This window comes from Schistocerca cancellata, chromosome 10 (genome assembly GCF_023864275.1).
Source record: "Schistocerca cancellata isolate TAMUIC-IGC-003103 chromosome 10, iqSchCanc2.1, whole genome shotgun sequence".
Classification (NCBI taxonomy): Eukaryota; Metazoa; Arthropoda; class Insecta; order Orthoptera; family Acrididae; genus Schistocerca; species Schistocerca cancellata.
The window spans coordinates 38,650,346-38,675,003 of NC_064635.1; the positions used below are offsets into that span (position 1 = coordinate 38,650,346).

Here is a 24,658-nt window from a genome sequence, read left to right on the forward strand (position 1 = left end):
TATGAATTGTGTTTATTCTTTCGTGGACATATCCGAAAGAACAAACACCACTCACACAGATGCCTGTGCACCGTGAAGGCTAATATGATCAATCATTGCAGAACACCCTTTGCATTATGCTAGAAGTAACAGAGGAAAAAGGGCTAGGGGACACTTCTTTGGGAGTGTGCAAATGGAAATTTGGATTGAGGGTGGTGGGGGGGGGGGGGGGGGCACGCTTGGGTAGGCCATGCAGTTGTGTCTAAACCACTGTACCAAGGTGGTGTGGGTTTGGTACAAATTTTCATTTGTCACCAATCAATTCTTTTTGAACATAAATGCAAAGTAATTTCAAGGCTGTGTCAAAATTTTGAGATTTTTGTATTCTGATGCAGCTGAGAACCTGATGACCATATAGGAAATAAGCTAAAATGTCCAACTTTTGAAAAGTAACACACACACACACACACACACACACACACACACACACACACACACACACACAAATAGAAAATATATGATTTTGTACTTACACCGTTCAGTCCTCTGCCATTGTCCGCTGACAGTTTCACTTTCACGTGTTTGACACTGAATTGGTGCTGCCTTTTTGTATAACACTACTTGCTAGTAATGTTTGGTTGAACAAGGGATATGGCATTCGCAGCCCTTGTGAATGTTTCTGCAAATATAGTAGTTCATGCTTATTACTACGTACAGACATGGTTCCTCCCTATATGCACATACCAAAGCATCAATTGCATCCCTCGTCCACGGTGCTGCTATTGTAATACATGCTTTTATACAAACAGTATGAGAGTGTGTAATAACAAAAGCATCCTGGCCACACTTTCAGGGTGTGACGTCAGAAGCGGAAATGTCTCACGATTGGTCAGTGCACATAGCATTCAGGAAACTACAAGAAAAACAGCAAAGGAGCCATCACGGAAATCATTTACTGCTCCTTGCAGGGCAGCCAGCTACGAGGCAATAGAGCCTGCAAAGGAGCCATCACACAAGCCAGCGAGTAAGCTTATGGTGAATCTAACTCTGTGTGAGACGGGCTTAAAGTTGTGCTAATCTGATTTGGAGAATATTCATTTTCTTTTGAACACAGAGTGTACATGTACCAGCTCCTTTACAAGGCTGTCTCCATCACACTTATACCTGGTGCACCAAAATCCAAAGGATGCTTGTAGTTTGTGATGGGTGGTGGCAACTACATGTCTGCAAATACAGGTCTGTACACACGGGCTCATGGTAATTGGAATGCCCCTATGACTGATCCACATTCTGACTGAAGGTCAGACGTCTGCCATTTCTGGACATCATGGTCAGTAAGAAATTGGATGCATCATTGAGGCATTCCGTTTACCTTAAGCCCACACCTACAGACCTGTACGTGAAGGCTGTATCTCGAACGTTGGTACACTGGGCACACATTGTGTCTGATGGAGACAGCCTTGCAAAGGAGGTGAAACACCTACAAATTGTTTTCAAAGATAACGGGCACTCTCCACAACACATCAGCACAGATTTAAGGAAGAAGAAACATCACTACCCACAAGATCAAGAGGATAAGGAGCAATTCAAATCCATTCATCCCAAGTCAGCAATATTTCATCGAAATTAGGCAGAATCTTAAGGAAACATTATCAAAGTAATTTTCTGCTTACTTACAAAGACTTGTGTTGTTCTTGCTTCCACAAAGGATGATCTGGGGTTGCTGAGGAATGGAACCTATGAAATACCTTGTCAGTGTAGCAAACCCCACTTTAGTCAGACAACACGCAGTGTATGAAAGGTCCACTGAACATTATCATCACATTCGCCTTTTGCAACCCAGTAATTCAGTCATAGCCAAGCACTGTATCTCCATAGGGCATTCTGTGGATTAGTCTGTCATGGGAATCTTGCCCACAGCAAGATGCTTCTGGGACTCAATTATTAAGGAATCGTTTGAAAAAAGTTTGGCAGAAGATCTCGTTAATTGTGATGGCTGCTTTCAACTGGATAAGGTGTGGGGCACTGAATTCTTTAATATCTTCAGAAAGAAAACATTTAATGACTAATGATACATCTAGCAACAGTTAATTTTATTAATTTGCTATCTCAATTTTCACTCCTCAAGCCCACATTCTGACAAGGGGACATGCATGTAGTTATTACCATTACACACGCACTTGCATGCCACAGGTGTAGCAGTATTCGAAGAGGGTGCAAAACCTGACAGAGTTAGCTCATGTAGTAGCTGCCTTTGTGCATGCATCTCCACTCTAATTTTTGGTATAAAGTTCACGATGTTGACTAGCAATCATCAGTGCAAAACTCTGACCTGAAGATGGGTGAATGGTTATCAGTTGAATTACCATGGCAAGAATTTGATGTCATCTGGTTCCAATCCCAAAACTTCATGGAACACATTCACTGTTTGCAGTGATGTCATGATAAATTCAGCAAGCCAAAAATCTACAAATAAACATAAATGGAAAAGTGGTGACATACATTAAAAAGGACACAACCACTGCTAGGCAAAGGAATGAAAATGAGTTTCTAATAATCTGCAACTTGCTGAATGAAAATATTTCTGTCCTGAACTGTAAAATTTATGTGTGAGTGGGAAAGAGAATGCAAGAACTCAAAAAACATTTTAAAAACATGGTAAATGCAAAATAAGCTACTACATAACTATATTTCTGGAACCAAACAATTACAGAAGTATCTTTATAGGTGTTAGAACAAATTTGTTTAGAAGCAAGGGAAGAATTACTATTGAAACAAGACACATTATTCAAGGAGTGTCTGTGTGATACTTCAACAAGTGATAAACATATCTTCAAAGTAAACTGATCCATCAACGAACAATGTGATCATATTGGGATGGCTTTCATAGACACAAACAAATTTCTGTGAGAAAAATGCATGCATTTAAATAGATTGGAGTCTGTAACACCCACCAGGATGTTTATAGATGTCTGCAAAAACATTGGAAGCAAGGGAAATTAATATGCTCTAACTGTGGTGAAAAAACAGATGCTCTAGCTGAAAAAGCAAAATAGAAGCACCACTCCTAAAACGAGGCACTACAGAAAACACTCTCAGAATACAGCCCACAACATGAAAGCAAGCAAAAGAAAAATTACATGTAAGTACTACATCAAAACATTCAATAATTGGTAACAAGAAACTAGAATCAGAAGTACTTCTAAGTTAAATACAACCACATGTATTATGCATCAGTGAAAAGGGGCTACCTAAAAGTCATAACCTGACAATAAAGGACTGTATCTTATCCAGTTACTTCCATAGATCTAAATGTAAATTTGGTAAAGTTTTTGTATACGAGAGTTGAAACTTAAATAGCGGCAACTATTTATTCACAACCGATACAGAAGAGTTACACATTTGCACCTGTTACTGTCCTTCAGATTAGTCACCAGCATTGTGTAGTATCCGTTGCCAGCGATGTGGAAGGCGTAGTGTACCATTAGCAAAGCCTGTTCTGTTGACGGTACGAATGGAGCAGTCTACTGCTTGTTGAATCTCTGGAACAGTATTGAAGCGACTGCCACAAAGTGGTTCCTTGATCTTCGGAATCAAATCAAAGTCACATGGACTTAAGTCCGGGGAGTATGGTGGATGGTACAGTACTTCCCAGTCCCATCAACCAAACAGAACAGCCATGGCTTGCGCTGTAGGTGCCCGCGCACTGTCGTGCAAAATGATGGGTGGGTTGCGCAGAAAGTGTCGCCGCTTCTTTTGCAGAACTGGTCACAGGTGATGCTCCAGAAACGATCAATAATACTGTGTGTTGACGGTCTGCCGTGGAAAAACGTAAGACGTTAGGAAAACACAATCATAGTCGTACACGAGAATCGCCATAACTTTACCATACTGGGGCTCTGACGCACTTTCAACTTTCGTGGTGATCCATAATGACACCATTTGTTGGACTGGCGTTTCAGTTTTGGCTCGTATGATGTGGCACATGCGATAAATCACTACCTATTCATGACATGGACCTGAAACGATGAGCTTTGAGAGCGAGAGATGCAAGTGGCGCCTCCTATTTCATGTCGAGCACGAAATGCAGGAAGTGGTTTTGGCACTGCTGCAAGCAGTTAACACAACACTGCCTTCCCCTCGCCGCTCCTCACCCCTCGGTGGCCATGATGCTTGGGCACAGCTGTTACCGACAGTCACTGCACTGATGGTCAAATTATCGTGGACAAATAATAAGTCAGGTTTCGAACATTGTCACTGCTTTAATTTGCATACCCGTTGGTATACATTAATGTGGGGTGTGCCTACACTTCACCTTTATAGCAGTTTGAACTCTGCTGGTGGCACTTTCACTGAGTTGTCAATCTCTGTGGACAGATGACAGCCCATTCTTTCTCAAGAGCCAAAACCAGGGAAGGTAAAGATGATGGATGCAGGGCCGGCCACTGTGAGTGCTATTGTCCACAAGTAATTGCCTCAGACAAGTTGCATATGGCAGGGTGCACTGTCATGCTGATACAAACAATTATCACCTCTGAACTGTACCTCTACCGTACGCAATGCACAATGCTGCAAATTGTGTTTATATCCACCTGCAATCAGTATTTTCTTAAGCACAATAATGGGAATAAGCCCTAACTTTGAAAAAAACCCATATCATAACACCAACTTCTCTGTACTTCACTACACAAGATGACAGCTAATGTTGTCCAGGCATTCACTAAACACACACCCTTCCACTGAATTGCCCCAGGGTATGGTGTGATTCACCACACCAACTCACTCGCTTACAGTCATGCACTATCCAGTCAATCAGTCTCTGCACTACCTCAAGCATCACTTATCACTGAGTACAGAAATGTGTGTCTTGTGATGAGCTGCTCCACCACTGCAACCCATTAACTTCCTATGCACAGTCACTGTGCTACCTAGACTGCTGGTACACTTTGCTACTCACATGTGATGCCTTTCATTGATTTTCTATAGTGATCCCCAGCAATAACTGACGAGTCCTGACTGTCAGTAAATGAGATCTGTCCTGTCTCAGTCTAGCTGCTGTTGTTGCTTACTCACATTTCCATTTCACAATTGCACCATGAACTGTCGACTTGGGCAGCTTTAGAATGACTGAAATGTTCCTACTGGATTTGTTACTCAGGTGACGTCCAATGATTAGCCAAAGTTCGAAGTAATTGAGGTCTCCTAACTAAACCAGTCTGCTGTTATTGCTTATCTATTGATAGCAAAATATTCCCTGACACAATTTATACCTCTTGTGACATCTACTGGCTGGTTTCATGTAACATTGGGATGCCCACATACTTTTGATCACATAGTGTATTCAGAGATAGCTATGGTTTACATATATATTTAGAAATGGGAGGTAGTACTAACTGTGCTTCTCTTACAAGTAAACTTAGATCAATACACTGATATAGAAACTGAAGATAATAGATTATCATTAGACTTTTGTACTTCATGGTCTACTGCCATGGGGAATTTAGGAGGGATTTAATTTTCCTGCAGTCTGTTTTGTTATGAAATAACCACGCAACTTGGACCATCAGCTGTTTTATCCTGATATGTTTTAATTACTTCATTAAAACTCCACATCTGCAGTTTGATGGCAAATAAGCAAAGAATGTACAATATAGCATTATACATTTTCCACATCTGCAGTTTGATGGCAAATAAGCAAAGAATGTACAATATAGCATTATACATTTTGTGAAATTCTAGCGAAGTGAACAATGAATTGGCTGTAGTCCTAGTCTTCTGCCCCCTCTCTCTGTCCATCTCTCCCCCCACCCACCCACTTCTCCATCTTCTCCCTCCCCCCGATCTCTCTCCATCTCCTCCCTCCACCCCCTCTGCCCATCTCCTCTTACCCCTCTTCTGGCTTTGTACCTTGTTTATTGTTAGTGTCAACAAAACCTTTATGGGAATTGGAGTCATCTAAAATGAATGGGTAAATCATCTGAGATCATTGGTCTATGGGGTCAGAGATCTCAACTGCTGCTGTTGGATCTGTGAGGATAATAGCGTCAATGACATTATTTTGCACAATTTTAATCTGCAAATGGGTAGGATTGCAAAGTTTCAGATGGTTCAGAATCTGGAGTAGTAATCTAATCATAAGTCGATAAGCCATAACACAACTTTCCTTTTTTCTGTCGAAATCGATTGTGAGGAAGAAAACAAAACCATACACAGTTATGTGCATAAGCTTTGTTCAAAATTATGTGTAGTAAGAAAGAATACAGCTATGTCAGAAACAATGTGTCTAATAGTAAAAACTGATTGTAACAAAGAAAACAAGAACACACAGCACAGCAGAACGTTACCTTCTTTCCAGTTCATTTTAACAAAAAACCTGTACATTACTGTTTAAAAAATATGCAGCCTTTGTCCATGCAAATGTTTATTAATCATTTAAATATTCAATGTAAACTGGTCAAGAACTCTGAGACTGCTGGTAAAAAAATTAAACGATAACCTGCCTTTATATAGTAGTGTAGATGGCTCAAAAGTGCTGCTTGTGTTAACAGGTATTATTCCAAACAAATGTTTAGTTTTTGCTAAATAATAGCACTTATGAATTGTGAACCTGCTAGTCATAACTGTCTGTTACATTGCAAAATTTCTTTAGTGCCTTGTGCTACTGTTATCTTTACATCATTAACCTTGAAACAATTATAGTGCACAAAAGCAGAGTTTTACAAATACATGACCTCAACAGCACACACATTTCTGTATTTTAAAAAATATTTTTATTCAGTTCTAGCTTGTCACATTGGGGTACTTCCCTTATTAGAACTATGGGTGCAGTAGATGACATGGATTTGATATTTTGATACTTTTAAAAATTTCCTGATTAATTTACTTTGGAAGAGTAATATAGAAGTAAATATCCTCAGAGTAGTGAAGCAACTTAAATCACTTTATAAATGCAAGTCTTTTGGTCCAGACTGTATACCAGTCAGGTTCCTTTCGGAGTATGCTGATGCATCAGCTCCACACTTAACAATCACATACAACCGTTTGCTCGATGAAAGATCGGTACCAAAAGACTGGAAAGTTGCACAGGTCACACTAATATTCAAGAAAGGTAGTAGGAATAATCCACTAAATTACAGGCCCGTATCATTAACGTCAATATGCAGCAGGATTTTAGAACATATATATTGTGTTCGAACATTATGAATTACCTTGAAGAAAACGGTCTATTGACACACAGTCAACATGGGTTTAGAAAACATCGTTCCTGTGAAACACAACTATCTCTTTATTCACATGAAGTGTTGAATGCTATTGACAAGGGATTTCAGATCAATTCCGTATTTCTGGATTTCTGGAAGGCTCTTGACACTGTACCACACAAACAGCTCGCAGTGAAATTGTGTGCTTATGGAATATCATCTCAGTTATGTGACTGTATTTGTGATTTCCTGTCAGAGAGGTCACAGTTCGTAGTAATTGACGGAAAGTCATTGAGTAAAACAGAAGTGATTTCTGGCGTTCCCCAAGGTAGTGTTATAGGCCCTTTGCTGTTCCTTCTCTATTTAAACAGTTTTGGAGACAATCTGAGCAGCCGTCTTCGGTTGTTTGCAGATGACACTGTCGTTTATTGACTAATAAAGTCATCAGAAGACCAAAACAAACTGCAAAACGATTTAGAAAAGATATCTGAATGGTGCAAAACGTAGCAGTTGACCCTAAATAACAAAAAGTGTGAGGTCATCCATATGAGTGCTAAAAGGAACTCGTTAAACTTCGGTTACACAATAAATCAGTCTAATCTAAAAACCGTAAATTCAACTTAATACCTAGGTATTACAATAACGAACAACTTAAATTGGAAGGAGCACATAGAAAATGGAAGGCTAACCAAAGACTGAGTTTTATTGGCAGGACACTTAGAAAATGTAACAGACCTACTAAGGAGACTGCCTACACTATGCTTGTCCGTACTCTTTTAGAAAACTGCTGTGCGGTGTAGGGTCCTTACTAGATAGGACTGACGGAGTACATCAAAAAAGTTCAAAGAATGGCAGCACGTTTTGTATTATCACGAAATATGGGAGAGAGTGTCACAGAAATGATACAGGATTTGGGCTGGACATCATTAAAAAGAAGACGTTTTCGTTGCAACAGAATCTTCTCAGAAAATTCCAATCACCAACTTTCTCCTCCAAATGCAAAAATATTTTGTTGACACCGACCTACATAGGGAGGAACAATCACTAAGATAAAATAAGGGAAATCAGAGCTCATACGGAAAGATACAGGTGTTCATTCTTTCCGCTTGCTATATGAGATTGGAATAACAGAGAATTGTGAAGGTGGTCCTATGAACCCTCTGCCAGGCACTTAAATGTGATTTGCAGAGTACCCATGTAGATGTAAAGAAGTTAACATTTTATTGGATACCTAGCCATGTATGTGACACTCATGACTTAGTAAACTGCACTAAATGAATTTTACACTGAGGTGACAAATGCATTGGATAGTGATATACAGGCGGTGGTAGTATTGCATACAAGATATAAAAGGACAGTGCAATGGCAGAGCTGTCATTTGTCCTCAGGTGATTCACATGAAAAGGTTTCCAATCTTATGATGGCTGCATGATGGGAATTAACAGACTCTGAATGTGGTATGATAGTTGGAGTTAGATGAATTGTGGTGGTGCGGTTCCTTTTGTCCTGCACCTACCTGTGAACTTGTTGCAGCAGATTGCCAGTAGGAAAGCAGAGCAGAAGCCTACCATACTGCAACTCACACCTAACTAGTCTAAGATTCAGGAAAAGTTCTTAATTTTGAATGAAATGTGGTAATACTGGCAAAACTTTGGTATATTCTGAAGTCGAGAATCACACGTTCACTGCCAAGCCCATGCTAATCATAACACAGTCATTCACAAACCCTTTCATTCACATTGGAAGTTTATGGTAACTTACTTCCCAAAATCTGAACAGCTACTAAGCATAATTGTTCTTGAGTGAAAATGCTCCCCATTTATCAGTGTCTAATGCACTCAAGTTTTTATTCACCAATCGGCTCAATATACTTTTCTCATACACAAAATTATTTACCAAATCCATACTTTCTTCTTCTTCTGGGATTGGAATGACTCCTTAGCCTCTCCCTTAAAACCCACATCCTTTCGTCTTTCCCTCTCCTTCCCTCTTTCCTGATGAAGCAACCGTGGGTTGCGAAAGCTTGAATTTTGTGTGTGTGTGTGTGTGTGTGTTTCTTAGTGTCTCTATCAACATACCAACGCTTTTGTTTAGTAAGTTACATCATCTTTGTTTTTAGATATATTTTTCCCACGTGGAATAAATATGTCTTCACTTTAAAGCACTTTTGAGGCATAAAACTGGCAAACCACAACTCCCTTCGGAGCTCATACTACACACAACCATATAATTGAAAGGCTGGGCTCTGACTCCTTTGACTGCTGTAAGCATTCTCTATCTCCAAGAGAAATGGCATGCAAAGAATACTCCATTCTGATTGGTCAGTTTTCTTTAAGACCAATAGAAAAACATTATTCTACTGCATTAGTCCATGCTTTTGATGACTAACCAATCAACAAACAACACACTTATGTACTGTACTTTTTCCCAAAATAAACATTTAACATTCTGATATTTTGTCTATACTTTCCCCTTAGTAGCTATTTTTCTTTGCACGCGAATTACTTTTCCTTCTGCCATAAACTTACTTACCATATTATGATACAAAATTCACACTGTCTTAAAAATTTCTCACACTAGTTCGTACAGCATTAACAAGGAGATATAGCCTTCAAGAAATAAACAATTCACAAAAACATTACCTTGACCTGTTTCTTGAATGTCTCTGTGCATTACTATCCTCTAGCAGAGGAAAATTAGAACTACATACTCGACTGAAGCCGCTTCAGACCATCTGTCACTTGGCATGCATGAGTCATTCACCCAATATAAGGTGCCACACGTCAGCATGGGACATTCCATTTTGGAAATCATTAGGGAATTCAGTATTTCAAGATCCACAGTGTCCAGAGAGTGCCGATAATACCAAATTTCGGGCATTAGCTTTTGCCATGAAGAATGCATTGCCTGACAACCTTTACTTAACAACCAACAGAGCAGCATTGTGTAGAAATATCAGTGCTAACAGACAAGCAACACTGCATGAAATAATTGCAGACATCAATGTGGGATGTGTGATGAATGTCTGTTAGGACAACGTAGCGAAATTTGCATTAACGAGGTTTGACACCTTATTACTGAGGCGAGTGCCTTTGATAATGTTGTAACATTAGCCTGCAGTGTCTCTCCTGGGTTCATGGCCATATCGGCTGAACCCTAGATGACTGGAAAACCATGATGTGGTCAGGTGAGTCCTGATTTCAGATGACAAAAGCTGATGGTAGCAATCCAATATGGCACAGACCTCACAAAGTCATGAACCCAAAATGTCGACAAGGTATTGGGTAAGCTCTTGCTGACTCCATAATGGTTTGCGCTGTGTTTACATGGAATACACTGGGTCCTCCAGTTATGTTCGGCTACTTTGAGACAATCTGCAGCCATTCATGGACTTCATGTTCTAAACAAAGATGGAATTTTTATGGATGACAATGCCCCAAATCATTTGGCCACAATCTACATCTACATCTACAAGAATACTCTGCAAATGAGACTTCAGTGCTTGACATATGGTTCACAGAACCACCTTCACAATAATTCTCTATTATTCCATTCTCCAACAGTGAGCAGAGAAAATGAAACCTGTATCTTTCTGTGTGAAAATCGATTCCTCTTATTTTATTATGATAATCATTTCTCCCTATGTAAGTTAGCGTCAACAACATATTTTAATATTTGGAGAAGAAAGTTGGTGATTGAAAATTCATGAGATGATTCCACAGCAATGAGAAAGGCCTATATTTTAATTATGTCCACCCCAAATCCTATTTTATGTCTGTGACACTCTCCCCTATTTCTCAATAATAAAACATGCTGCTCGTCTTTGAGTTTTCTTAACATATACTGTTAATCCTAACTGATACAGATTCCACACCTTGCAGAAGAACACCAAAAGAAGATGGAAAAGCGTAACATAGTCAGTCTCTTCAGTAGGTTTGTTGCATCTTACAAATGTTCTGCAAATAAAACACAGTCTTTGTTTCACCCTCCCCACAACATTTCTATATGTTCTTTCCAGTTATGCAGTCCATGATGGGTTTGAAGAACATTCTGTACAATTTGAGCGAATGATTTGGCCTCATAGATCGCCCAACATGATGCCATCGAATGTTTATCCCACATAATCGAAAGCTCAGTTCATGCACAAAATTGTGCACCAGCAACAATTTCGCATGATGCCATCGAATGTTTATCCCACATAATCGAAAGGTCAGTTCATGCTCAAAATTGTGTACCGGCAACAATTTCACAATTACGGACAGCTACAAAGGAAGCACAGCTCAATTTTCTGCAGGGGAGTTGTTGAGTCCACACCATGTTGAGTTGCTGCACTACACTGGTCAAAAGGATGTCCGACATAATATTAGGAGATACCCTTTTTGTCACCTCATTGTATATCTGCTATACTCTGGGATGTGTAACAGGATCATCATTGTTCACATTATATATGAGCAGCTTAGAGAACAGTATTGGTTACTTCTGAACATTATGCTCATGACATGCAAATCTATGAAACTGAGCCATTCGATAAAACTGTAGCAATATCCATTCATGCAATTCTTTAAAAAAATCATTCCATAAAAACTGCAGCAATAACCAGTTGCATCCCCACAAATTCTCAGTTTCACACAAAACCAACTGAAGTTGTGCACTTCATGAAACAAAATAATGCAGTGACCATTCGCTACAGGCTTAATGAGTCACAATAAGGTCAGAAGTGTCCTCCCAGGAGTAACAAAATGTAAAGGCATGAAGTGGAACAAACACACACGCTCAGCTTCAAATAAACACGTGGTAAGAATTGAATAATTGGTTGGCCGTTCAGAATCTGCATACAAAATAAATTGTTATTGCCATGCATTAGAATAGTTTGTACAATCCACAACAGTTTAGTACAATCCACAAGAGTTTAGAATAGAAATGTTAAACACATCCAAAAAGAGAGATTGCTGTCAATCACAGGCCTGTGCTTTGTGAGAGATCATACTGGAAATTGCAAGCAAAGTCAACTGACAAGATATCAAGTATTCAATTAAACAATGTATAACAATCAGGAATTAGTTGACAAATGATCAAATACTTTTCACCAATTGTGAATCTCTGCTGAAGGAACTGTAAAAACAAAACTTATAACAGCACATAGCGAAACAAATACAAGCAATAATTCTTCTGTAGGCCTGTTGGCCAAATGGAAGTAAATACCAATACATACCAATAAAATCACATTTAACAAGACTACGTAAATGCATTGGTATAGTTTAGGTTAGTGTTCTGTGAATCATATTTGTGACAACTCACTAGGATTACTGTTGCACCCTCTGGCACCTCCTGCACATCAACACTTTTTTTGTTTTTCCACCAGTTGCATAAACAGAAGGGATGGCTGACAGTGACAGCCACCTTGAGAGGACATAGCAGTCAATGTTAGTCAGTTCACAGCGAGTTCACGGCACAATCAGTCATGTTTGAAATCCACGATAAGAAGCTAATGAGCTAACATCTGCGGCAGTCATCAGTGAGCAGTATCGCTGTCAGTACAGCGGATCTACAGGACATCTTTTCAGAAGGTAACCTAGCAAATACAGACTTCTAAGAGGATCTGTTAGGGACTTGTATTGCATGTCCGGTTGCAGACTTATTCATTAGAGGTTCCCTGTTCCCGACACTGTTATTTGTATTCATTTATACCAAAGTTTTATGTTCCATTTGAGTGTTCTAATAAATGCAATTATTATACTTGGATTGCTTACTTGTGTAGTTGTCTCCAACACTACACTGACACAGTCATTATAGTAGGTAATTTTGACAGCTACACTGTGACAACGTAGCAGCGGCACAGTTGACATACATACAACAGTGGCATAGTCGGTACTGATTCAAAGCCTAAGCATGTTTTCCACCTACAAGGTATTGTGGTGCGGAGCCTCGTCTTCTTCTGTACCTACTCAGATACCAAACATGTTATTGACTGTTTTCAAGTATTTGCATTGACACTGCACCTATCTCTGTCATGGAACCTTCTGTTTCTTTCCATGGCTCAAATGCAGTGTAGTGTGCTTGCTCTGGTCCCTAGATATTTTGTAGGTGGTTTCACCAACTCCATCTTATCACCATGCTGGAAATATGGACAGTGTTTTGCATTCCATTGACCACTCGTTACACATTTTGTGCCGAATTCTTATTGTACGAGTAATATTCCAAATGGCAAAACCTGCAGATTTTTATGTTCCCATGTGTACTCACCTTCAGTCCCTGACAGATTATGTTGGATGTACTGGTAGCTGTGCAGGGCAAGTCGCTACACCACTTGAAGTATGAATCACACCACAACCTAGATGTTCAGTGTCTATCTAATGTCTCCTACCACCAGCTCCCCCCCCCCTCCCCCCTCCCCACACCTCCGTCCACCCTCCCTGTTCAACTGGCACTGTACCAGTCGAGCTACTATGTGGATCATTTGGATCAACACTTTGCTGCTCAGGGATTAGTGATGTAATGAAGAGTATATTTTTTGTGTCCACTGCTGGTGCTCCTGTGCTTCAGCTTGTAAAGCAGTTTTTTCAGGATAAGCAACCAAATGATTTGTGTTATAAAGACAAAGAATAAACTAGGGCCATATTTTCAAGATACTCTACCTGTGACAGTAGCCCACCATAAATTTTTTCGTACTTAGAAGGAATCTGGGCAAGCACATACTGAATGGATTGCCTCCTTGCAATGCCTAACCCGTGACTCTCAGTTTATATGGGAAAATCTGAACTGTGCAGTGACTTACACAGATGCCACAGTCTAGAGTCCTGCATGACCGAGTAGGCGAGCACAAAATAAGAGATGGGGCGAGCACACCCTAACTGGATAGGCTGCCCGCACTAGTTGTAGTGACCGAGCATAGAAGCCGTGACCGGATACGTAGCACGTAACTGCAAACACATTACACGTGTCATTATCCGTGTGAGACTGCAGCCAGTACAAGCTTCTCATTTGTGGTGTGTCTCTCTCTGTAATCATGCTGTGTGAGGAAGCCAGTGCAGTAAGACGTAAGATTGAAACCAATGCTTACACACTGAAGAAACGGGAAGGTCTAAAACGTCAAGTATGGAGTACATTTCTGTTGGTTGTAGACGAAAACAGTGCATCTACTGGGTACGTATCAAGCATAAACTGCTCAACATTATTGTGTTTCGAGTCGGGAACCACTCATCTAAAGAAACATAGTTGCAAGAAACCTCACAAAGATACAGCTCCTTGAGGGATACCGGCAATAATAAAAAATAGTACTACAGCAAAGTGTCTTGCAATATGTGCTAAAGATATCAGTCCTTTTAATGCTATTTCCAGTGAAGGTTTCAGAGAACTAGGCCAAGAATTAATACATCTAGGTGCACATTACGGAAAAGTTAACGTGGCAGATGTCATGCCACATCCTTCTACTATAAGCAGACATGTCAAAGAACAAGCTGATGCAATAAGAAACAGCATAATCCCTTCTGTTATTGTGGAAGTTATTAATAAAACATGTGCTACTATAGTTCATATGTAGACTGATTCGCGTAATCAGGTGCACTATTTGACGCTTACAACACATTACATTAACACAGACTGGTCTCTTGTTAACAATGTTTCATTTACAACAAAATTCCCGGACGTTAAGAGGACGGGAGTAAATATTATGAAAGAAATTGAAGATAGGATGGCTGATTGGGACATTTCGCCTGACATGTCGCACAGTTTTGTTTTTGTCTCCGACGAGGGTGCCAATGTACGTAAAACACTTTGTTTTTACGGGAACGTTTCGATGATTTCCACATCAGTTCTGTATTACTTGTTTCTTTTGTTTATTATCATAGATCCTTGAAGTACTTTGTCATCACGAGCCAGAAAGAGATATCGTTTCAAGGAGTGGAGGAACAACAGATTATCCGCAGCAGATGAAGTAGATCTCTGCATTTTAATGCACCCCGAGATGATGATGATGACATCTTAAAGCGGTGGAGCAGACATGAAACAGATCTGCCAGGGCTGACTGCAGTTGCAAGACATATTTTATGTATCCTAGCAACAAGCGCACTTAGTGAAAGATGCTTTAGTAAAGCCGGCATGTTACTAAAATATGGCCACGCCAATTAAATCCGGAACGCGTTAGTGATTTACTGGTGATCAACAATAACTATAATTTTGTTTCTGTTACAAGCAAATGAAAAGTATGACAAGTTACGTCTGTAAATGTAATGTTCTTTGTATCCTTTCTTTATGATGATGGTTGTCTTCTAGATTACGGGAACAGCACTTATTTAATGTTTCCATTAATGAAAGGAAAAAGATATCTTCTGTTTGGAAATGAGACTCGTCTTGTATCCGCAGTTGTATTGAAATATCATTGTACTTTCAAAGTGCTTTATGAATTTAGCTGTGTCAGGTACGCGGTCTTGGAAACGTTACTTTTGTATTAAAAGAGAGAGAGAGAGAGAGAGAGAGAGAGAGAGAGAGACAAATACATTGTGTGAGAGAGAGAGAGAGGGGCGTTGTATTTGTACAGTAAAGTACAGTGCAGCGAGCCGTGGCGAGGCGAGGTGAGGCATCAGCGGTGACCGGTCATGCTCGGTTATCCGCGTGTCCGGAGTCCGGACAACAGACATGGGGCGAGTACATGACCGAGCCGAGTCGTGTGGGGCCGGACACGAGCGGCTCGGTCCCGCCGTCAACAGGTGAGCCGTGACCGGTCAAACATGGAGCGTTGCAGCACTCTACCACAGTCAGAGACATTGGCTTGTTCATGCTCTGGTCATGGAGGACCAGAATGACCTACTTCACCTGAGAAATTTTCATTAAATGAATATTTATCAGTGGTGTGTGCTCTCGACCAAGGTCAAAGCTCTGCGTGGGCATTTCACCATGATGACTGAATGTTTTAGATGACTTCCAGCGTCTTGCCGTTACAGGTGGTCATCAGTCGGGTGTTCAGGGCCAGACACCTCCACCTCTGGCCTCCGCATGTCAGGAGCCCCCTCCCCCCCCTTTTTGTTCTCCTGCTGGTTGTCTGCCACCCAGGCATCAGGCTATACTTATAATCAGGCTCTACTTCATCTGATGGTAGCTTACCACCACAACATCGGGTTAAGGCACGGGATAATGATTTTCCAGCTCCCGGTAATCCGTCATCGCCCATCAAATCTTGCACCCAGAGCTTCAACCATCACGAGAGGTCATCTTGCTCTTTTTGACAATTGCAATGCCTCTTCTGCCACAAAATGGACAGCAAATCTATTGTATGTTTACAAAACCTGCAGTGCGCCAATTCCAATTCTTCCGGTATTACAGGCAATACTGTGTTTCTATCAGACACGTCCCCTCAGGCTTGGGGAAGTAATTCTTACACTAATGACTTTGAAAATAAGGTGTAAGTTACATATTGCTCACAATGTTAGGTCTATACATCATGTCGGTATGACAAAGAAAGTGTGTTCTCCTGTCCATTCTATTCATAATGACATGGTCTCAGTTCTTGCGATTTTTGTGGACTTGAACACTGATGAACACACTGTTAAATTTCAAACAGGTACTGGATCTTCCAAGTCTGCTGTCCATGCAGATACTTATGTTTTCATCAGTTGTCCACATTTTTTTTCTCATCTGGTACACTTAAAAACTATAACAACAATGAAGTGACACTTTGTGGTAGTTGTTACATGTGTATATAGTAAAACTGTCAGTGTGCCAGCACAGCTTCCAGTCACGCACTTGCACACATCATCTAGCATTTTGGATCCTGATTTTCCCCAGCATCTGTATTTCTGTGCCCATGATTCAAGCAACTGCGTCCAGGTCTGAGAGGTGGCTGACAGTGTTCCCTCTCTACATCTCTCCCATGTTGACAGGAGTCACTGCCGCCCCCCCCCCCCCCCCACCCACACCATTGGGCTCCTTTGGGATACAAATTGGATTGTCATTCTAGAATTTTCCACTGGGTACCTGTATGTCACATGGAAGGACAACACGCAGATGCTGCCTCCCCCCTCCCCCCCCCCCCCCAAATCACCCACCCATGCGCTTTGGCAAATCTACACGGTGGATGACTATCCTCGCCTTGTTGTGTCAGGTTTAGTCACCTACTTTATGCTGTTTGATCCTTTGTCATCCAACATATCCAATTGTATGTGCCTCCACCACAGCACCTTGGATGGTCCCATTGGCACCTTCCTATATCTGCCTCCTCCCCCACACTGTGACATTATTTTGTTGTTCTCCTGGCATATTCCTCTCTTCAATTCTACTCTCTTTCCAGGCTCTCTTCTCTTGGGAACTTGTCACTGCCTGGAGGGTCTCACGAGCTCATGGGGTGCAACTGCCACACGAATCTGTGTTTTTGGCACAATGCTCATTGTGTTCCCAGATCCCCTCCTGTGCTACAGCACGCACTGGTTAGGCCTTTACTTCCCATTTGGTGCCGCGGTTGGGATGGCACGGGTTCATCTGCTGCTGATGTATGGCAGTGCACCAGTTCATTGGTCCATCACTGTCTCAGGACCCTTATCAATTCCAGGTGCTGTTAACTGGCCTTCCAGCAGGGAGTAAGAGGATGTTTCACTGGTTCACTGCCCAGAAGCAGCAACCTACTGCATCAATTGATTACTGGGCTCCAGGCAGACATAGCCACTGTTGTGGTTCAAGACAACACTGAAGGTCTTCATTTTCCTAGCTGTGAGGGGGAAGGATGTTACATCCTCTGGCGCCTGCACTGCCAACAGATGATACCATTTAGCAAGACTGACATCAACAACCGCCTCGAGAGTGCACTGCAGCTGACAGAACTACTTTGTCACATATTCCACACACACCAGTCACCCACTGGATGACATCACGCTATATGAAGAGCCAATGAGCAATCAGCTTGTCATCCCAGCTGATGGCAACCATTCACGCAGACTGACTGTACCCATGCACGTGATAATATAACCACCTCTTCTGGGCCTCTACAGTCAGTTCATGGCACGATCAGTTCACGGTTAGGGTCCACACTTAGAGGTCAGCAAGGTACTGTCTATGACAGTCATCAGTGAGTGACATTACCACCTGTACAGAGGACCTATGGAATCTCATCTCGGAAGATAACTTGCTAGATAGGGACTTGTAAGAGGAAATGTCAGACTTGTACTCTATCTCAGGTTGCAGACTTACAGGAAGTTACCTGTTCCAGAAAGTGCTATTTGCCGTTAGTTACACCAGAGTTCTACAGTCCATCTAGGTGTTCTAATAAATTTATCTGTGTAGTTGTCTCTGACAACAGTTGTGGAATCAGCCAACAGGCTTACAAGTAACATACAATTTCCCTGTCAAAACATGGCTACATGTTGGCCATTTACTTAACTATTCTTTTTGTTCTTAATCTACTTAAAAATCTGACAAATGTAATCCAAATATACACAGATAATATCCATTCGGAAAGTAATCTGTGGAGAAGAAGGAATTGTCAGGCAAAAAGGAATTTATTTTGTTTTTAAAACTTTCATTAGCTGTCAGCACCTTTATTCATAACATATGTGGTCAGATATACTTACGGATGCATACATTGCTATTTTCTGCACAACAGTAAGGTTAAGTTGTGAATAGTGAATGTTATTGTTCCTTCCAATGTTGTATTTATGGATGCTACTGTTATTTTTTAATTGTGCCTATTTCTTTGCAATTAGCTGCACACAAGAATAAACATATTGCAAGGCTGACACTAGCAGGCTTAATCTTTTAAATGGTTGCCTACATGAAATTCGTAGATAGACACCAGATTTTATTCTCACGGCATGTTTCTGAGCAACAAACACTACCGCAAAAAATTATTCCATTTGACATCAACAAATGGACGTATTCAAAGCAGGCTAATTATCTAATGCTTACATAAGCAAAGTCAGTAAATATGCACTGAACAAATGTGGTTGAACTTAAGCATTTGAAATCTATAATACATCATTTACTCAGAAGTATTCAAAGCAGGCTAATTTTCTAATGCTTACATCAGCAAAGTCAATGAATACGCATTGAACAAATGTGGCTGAATTCAAGCATTTGGTATCTATAATACATGATTTATTATTCAAATTCTCATAATATGCATGCACAGGAGTTTTAATGATGAAGTTCTACACATTTCACTTACTATTTACCATATTGTTATTGTCGGCAATATATGTTGCCTCATACAAAATTGACTTAGCTGTGTTTTTTACAAGTGAAGTAACTTACAGAGAAAGGATCAGTCACAGTTTTGAATATTTTATTTATTCTTTTTTCTGCCGCTTCATTCCAGAGAATAAGTGTTGAAGAGAATAAAGGAAGGCAGATTAGTGTTTACCAACTCGTCAGTGATGAGATCATTATAGACAGAGAACAGGATGAGAATGTGGTAGGAAATCAAATACATCCTTTTGAAATGAACTATACCGACATTCTGTCTAATCAATCATGCTGTGCACAATGGCTTGCAGAGAATATATTTGGATGTAATGACAGGTAAATTTTAGTACTTACCGGACATCCTTCTTTAATACTTATGAACTCAATCTCACGGTAAGCTACTGTATTTGGGTCACCCTCTGCCTGTATCAAAGGAAATTAGTTAAGTACAGGTGAAATGCAGAATACAAAAAGCACAGATGAAACCAGACTACATATTACAAATGCATACATTGAGACAATTGGCAGTCTGTGCCAGACCTTGATTTGAACCTGGATTACCTACATTTCATGACCAGGTATTGAAACCATAATACTGTCTGGAGGTGGACTCTGTCTGGATCATATAAAGACATTTTTCAAAATTCAGTCTGGTATGTGGAAGGTGAAAATAAATTTTGTTAGTTAGAAATTTTTAAGGAACTGATACTGTGCATAACTTACTCTAACTCTCAGAGGCACTGCCAATTTTGTCTTGAGATTCGATGGTATTGTCTTAGCTAAGTCTTAAATCTAGAAACTGGTGTTGCTTTTACGATACCAGCTTCAATTCTCTCTGTGTAGAACGTGCCATGACAATCAAATATTTGTGGATCTGTCATGTCAGGCTTAGGCTACCTGAACATACCTCCAAAGCAAACTCAAACTTCCACTGCCAATTATGCCTCCCTGTATGTTTTATGAACACCACGACACAAGTTTGTCCCATGGGCTACGTGATGTACCATGTGGCAGAGTATGTAACTGTCCTCAACAGTGATACTGTTCACACACCCCCTAAGGGAGAACATTACATAGTGGCATTTAGAAATCATATGAGTGACAATGGAAGTTTGAGCCTGGCTTCAGTTTTTACTGATAGCAAATGACATTGTTACATATTCGTTGTTTTCTTCCCTGTTGCTGCATTATTTTAATTTCACTGCATTTAATTCAGTTCACTTAAGAAATATACATACTATTCCTACAATATGAGAAGTGTTCAATACCTGTTGTAGACCTTGTATGTTTAAACACATTCAGCCCTTTGTCAATTGCCGACTGACATATGATTTTACATGTAAGTGCCATTAAGCTATGGCCACTGTCAGCTAGCATGATGAAGGCTGAGGGAATTTGTGAAGAGGAGCCAAGCAACTAATGGTATACTCTCACAGAGTTTCGATAGTTCAGCCAGATGGAGTGGGGGATGGGGGGAATTAGCACTTGCCCACTCGCTAGGACCTCACACTAACCGTCATATGCTAACAGCATAATGTTGGCTATAAAATTCATCTGGATATTTCTAATTACCTACATCACAACTTTGAACCACAGACTCTTTGTATCGATGAGATGAATTCGCTGCACCTTCTAATTTGCCCATATGGAGGGGAGCAAAAAAAAAATCTTTATGGCCCCTGAAACTTTGGAGTGACACTTAAAGCAATGCTGTGTGCACAAACAACATGTAAATAGCAACTGGTGGCATACAGCTGCAGCAGTGACTCATAGAACCAATGTATTTGTTTGATGTACAGTTTTGGCGTAAAAGTTATTTAGTTAGTACAGAATCATCCAGTGATCAAAAAGTGCTACAAAAGCAAGTCTATAATGAAATATGCCTAACTCCATCCTCAAGTATTCAAATAGCAGCTCTAAGTTAATGTATTTACGAAATTAATGATTCATTAAATTGTGCCTATTATTAAAAGTCTTCATAATTTTGTCCAGTTTGTTATGTGTATTTTTGTGTATTTCATAATGTCTTAAGTTTTAGACTTTTTATGCTTATTTAAATATTACATATGCTTTGCAAATATCAATGGCTGGAGAGAGACAACCATCATAACACACACATCTGAAGTGTACTTGTGTGCTAAATGGCTACACAGACTGTGAGATATTGAGTGCAAGGCCAGTTTCAGTCAGTGATTATCGGGAATCATTCTGTCCAGGAGCACTCAGCACTAGTCCGTCTGCCCATCTGTGAGAGGTGTGAAGGGTTATGCACTACCACTACATGACTGCACAGCTTCAACTGAGAGACATGTTTTCCAGTGCTTCCAACTTTGTCGAATTTACTGCTGGTTTCTGTGATAGAAAATCTCACTCAAGTTTTGAACTCATCTTTCAAAGGCCATTGGGCAAGTATAATCATTGAGACATGTAGTATTCTCAGCTGCTTGAAATTTGAACTTTTATTTCATTTGATTATGTGGCTGCAGGACCATTTCAGTACACTTATTTATTTTAAATTACAGTGCTTGGGGACATATTTCCACACCGGTCATGTGAATTAAGGATAGATATTCAGCATGTGTTCCGCAATGGTAGATTTCACTCCATATCAATTCAGTTCTGGGAATTCCTAGTGCGATTCTCTTCCATACACATATACATATAACAGGTACCATTAATTCCATTTACTTTGGTTGCTGATTAAACAGCGCATTTTAGTGCTACATTTTAAACTAAGAGTAAGTATTAAATATTGTAAAATGTAAGCTACAGTTGGGTATGGTATAAGTTTGTGCAATCTGTCCCTCAGATACTGAATATGAGAGGGGCTTATGTAAATGGGGCCATACAGTTGTCCGTTTCGTATGGAGAATGATAGGGGAGATTTTTCCCAATGATTTGCTTTTAGTTTAATCAATCCAATGGGGGAAAAACCACAAGATGTCAGCTGAATGTCTGGATTTTGATCATACACTCAGTGCAGTGAGAGTCAGAATAAAGAGATGCCATAGCCTCTACAAAAAACAGAGTGGGGTGTTCACACAGAGACATCGCTTAACTGCCTGTTTCCCGTTCTGTCACATCTTTGTCTATAGTAGAATACTTCTGCTTGAGTTCAGCTTCTTACAGCCATCCAAACACATCTACCAGCATCAACTTGGTAGTTGCTTCTGGTGTCTGTAACTGCAAACAATTATCCTACACACGATACCAAGCTAGTGCACCCAGATGAGATGGCATCGTTTTGGATGGCTCATCCACAGTCATGCAGTAGATTTATGAAAGAATCTTTCACTCTGGTGAAGTATTTGTGCTGAAGTGGGTTCCCTCACAGCACTTTCATGTATACCTAAAATTTTGCTGCAAAAGACCAATGGATGTAACTATTCACACTTGTTTCGTAAGATTTTCACAAAAACAACATGCAACAGTATTCCACTGCAAAATTATACTACTTTTTGAAGCTCACTAACAGCTACATTATATATCAACTGTTGCCTGAAAAACTGAAAATATTTAAACGAGCAATCCCATTCTGTTATTGTTATCACCATGGCCAAATACATGTTATCCACTTGTCTTTTGGGGACTGTAGACACAATAAATGGAACAGAGATGGCTTTCTTGGTACTAAAGTCAGTGGTGATAATTGAATATCATTACTAAATAAAAATAGTTCTGTGCAAAACTGTCAGTTTATTCATTTATTTAATGGAAGTCATATTCCTATTACTACCCTAACTTATTTTTGTAACTAATAATTACAAAATATATTGTAAACATGAGTGTAGAAAACAAGATCAAATGGCGTCTATTTAACTGATGGTAACTTAACAGACTGCATTAACTGTCAAATCATATGCTTAAATGGGAAGTCCCTAATGTCTGTAATTTCACAGAGCAACCTTTTTCTCTTTCAAGATATGGTTCAAAGAGTCACACATCTTGTTCTCATCAAAGTTTTCTTTTAAAGTTATGACATTCTTAGATTCTTGTAGGACCTGAAGGTGCAGTCTCCATATTCAGCAGTATGTTATTTTTAATGCATTTTAATAGATATAGTTGCACTATCTGTTTTTTAATAAAGTTTCCCACGTATTTTACACTTTGCAGTATTTTTTCACTGAAGTAATCCCATATCACACCTCTCTTAGGTCCCACAATGACCATTTTTCATGCTCAGGAGTAGTTGATAAATGGAGACTGTCTCATATACTGTTAGCAGAGTAGAACATTAGAGACTGCACTTAATACTGATTCCAAAGACTGCTTTGAACTCTCACTGTCACCTGAAAGCCACTTGTTATATGTTCCCACTTGCCAAATCTCTAATACTCTTCTCCGTTACAGGAAATTCCACCAACTCTCTTCCCCACTTCCACAGAAGACACACCAGAAGAGATTTGTGGACAGCAACTGTAATTCTTCTGCATTGGGCCTAGAGACTTCTAGTGCTGCAATGGCCCTCAATCGCCCAGGACATAACAATGGAAAGAGATGCATCTACATCCATACTCTGCTAACCACAGTGAAGAGGATCCATCTCACTGTACCAGTTATCAGGGGAAGCTTGTCTTTGCAATCCCTACATCAGCAATACATATGGCATTGTAGTACACTCCCAGATACATCACTTGAAACTTATTATTAAAATTTATTAAACAGACTTTCTTGGGATAGTGTGCATCCATTTCCAAGGGTTTGCCACTTCACTTCATTTCTTTCAGCGTCTCTGTGATGCTCACATGTGGGGTCAAGTATGTGACCATTTGTGCAGCCCTTCATTTTATATATCCAATATCCCTTGTTGGGCCTACTTGGTATGAGTCCCATACAGTCTAACAATATTCTAAGGTAAGTCATGTGGGTGTCTCATATGCAAACTCCATTGTGGACTGACTGCATTGCCTAGCAGTCTACTAATGAACAAAAGTCTGACACATGCTTCATCTGAGCCTCTGCTTGTGATCATTCATATATCCACAGACTGTTACATCTGGATATTTGTATGAGTTATCCTGCTCCCGCTGTGACTCATTCAAATTCTAGCCATAGGACACTAACTTTTTTCCCCTTATTGTAGATTATACACTTTTGCCTTTCTAAGCACTATTGTCATTACCTGATCTGATTTTGGAAGCTTCGAGTTCACATTTTTAAAATTGACTTTTGGTACAACATCTGTTTCAGGACAATTGGAACCAGAGGTGAAACTAAACAGAAGCTATATTACATCCCAAATATGAAGTTTGAAGCTGGTAACTGATTTGCACATATTAGATCATGAGGTACAAGATAACAATTTTTGTTGCCGA

General features: G+C 40.0%; 1 protein-coding gene across 1 annotated transcript in view; it reads right to left on the bottom strand.

Moving 5' to 3' along the window:
• The window catches only part of LOC126106682 (uncharacterized), a 379,708-nt gene that overhangs the window by 163,654 nt on the left and 191,396 nt on the right, over positions 1–24,658 (bottom strand). The window contains exon 7 of the mRNA XM_049913049.1: positions 19,698–19,766. Coding sequence (XP_049769006.1) covers positions 19,698–19,766 — 69 coding nt within the window. The remainder of the gene's footprint in view (positions 1–19,697; positions 19,767–24,658) is intronic.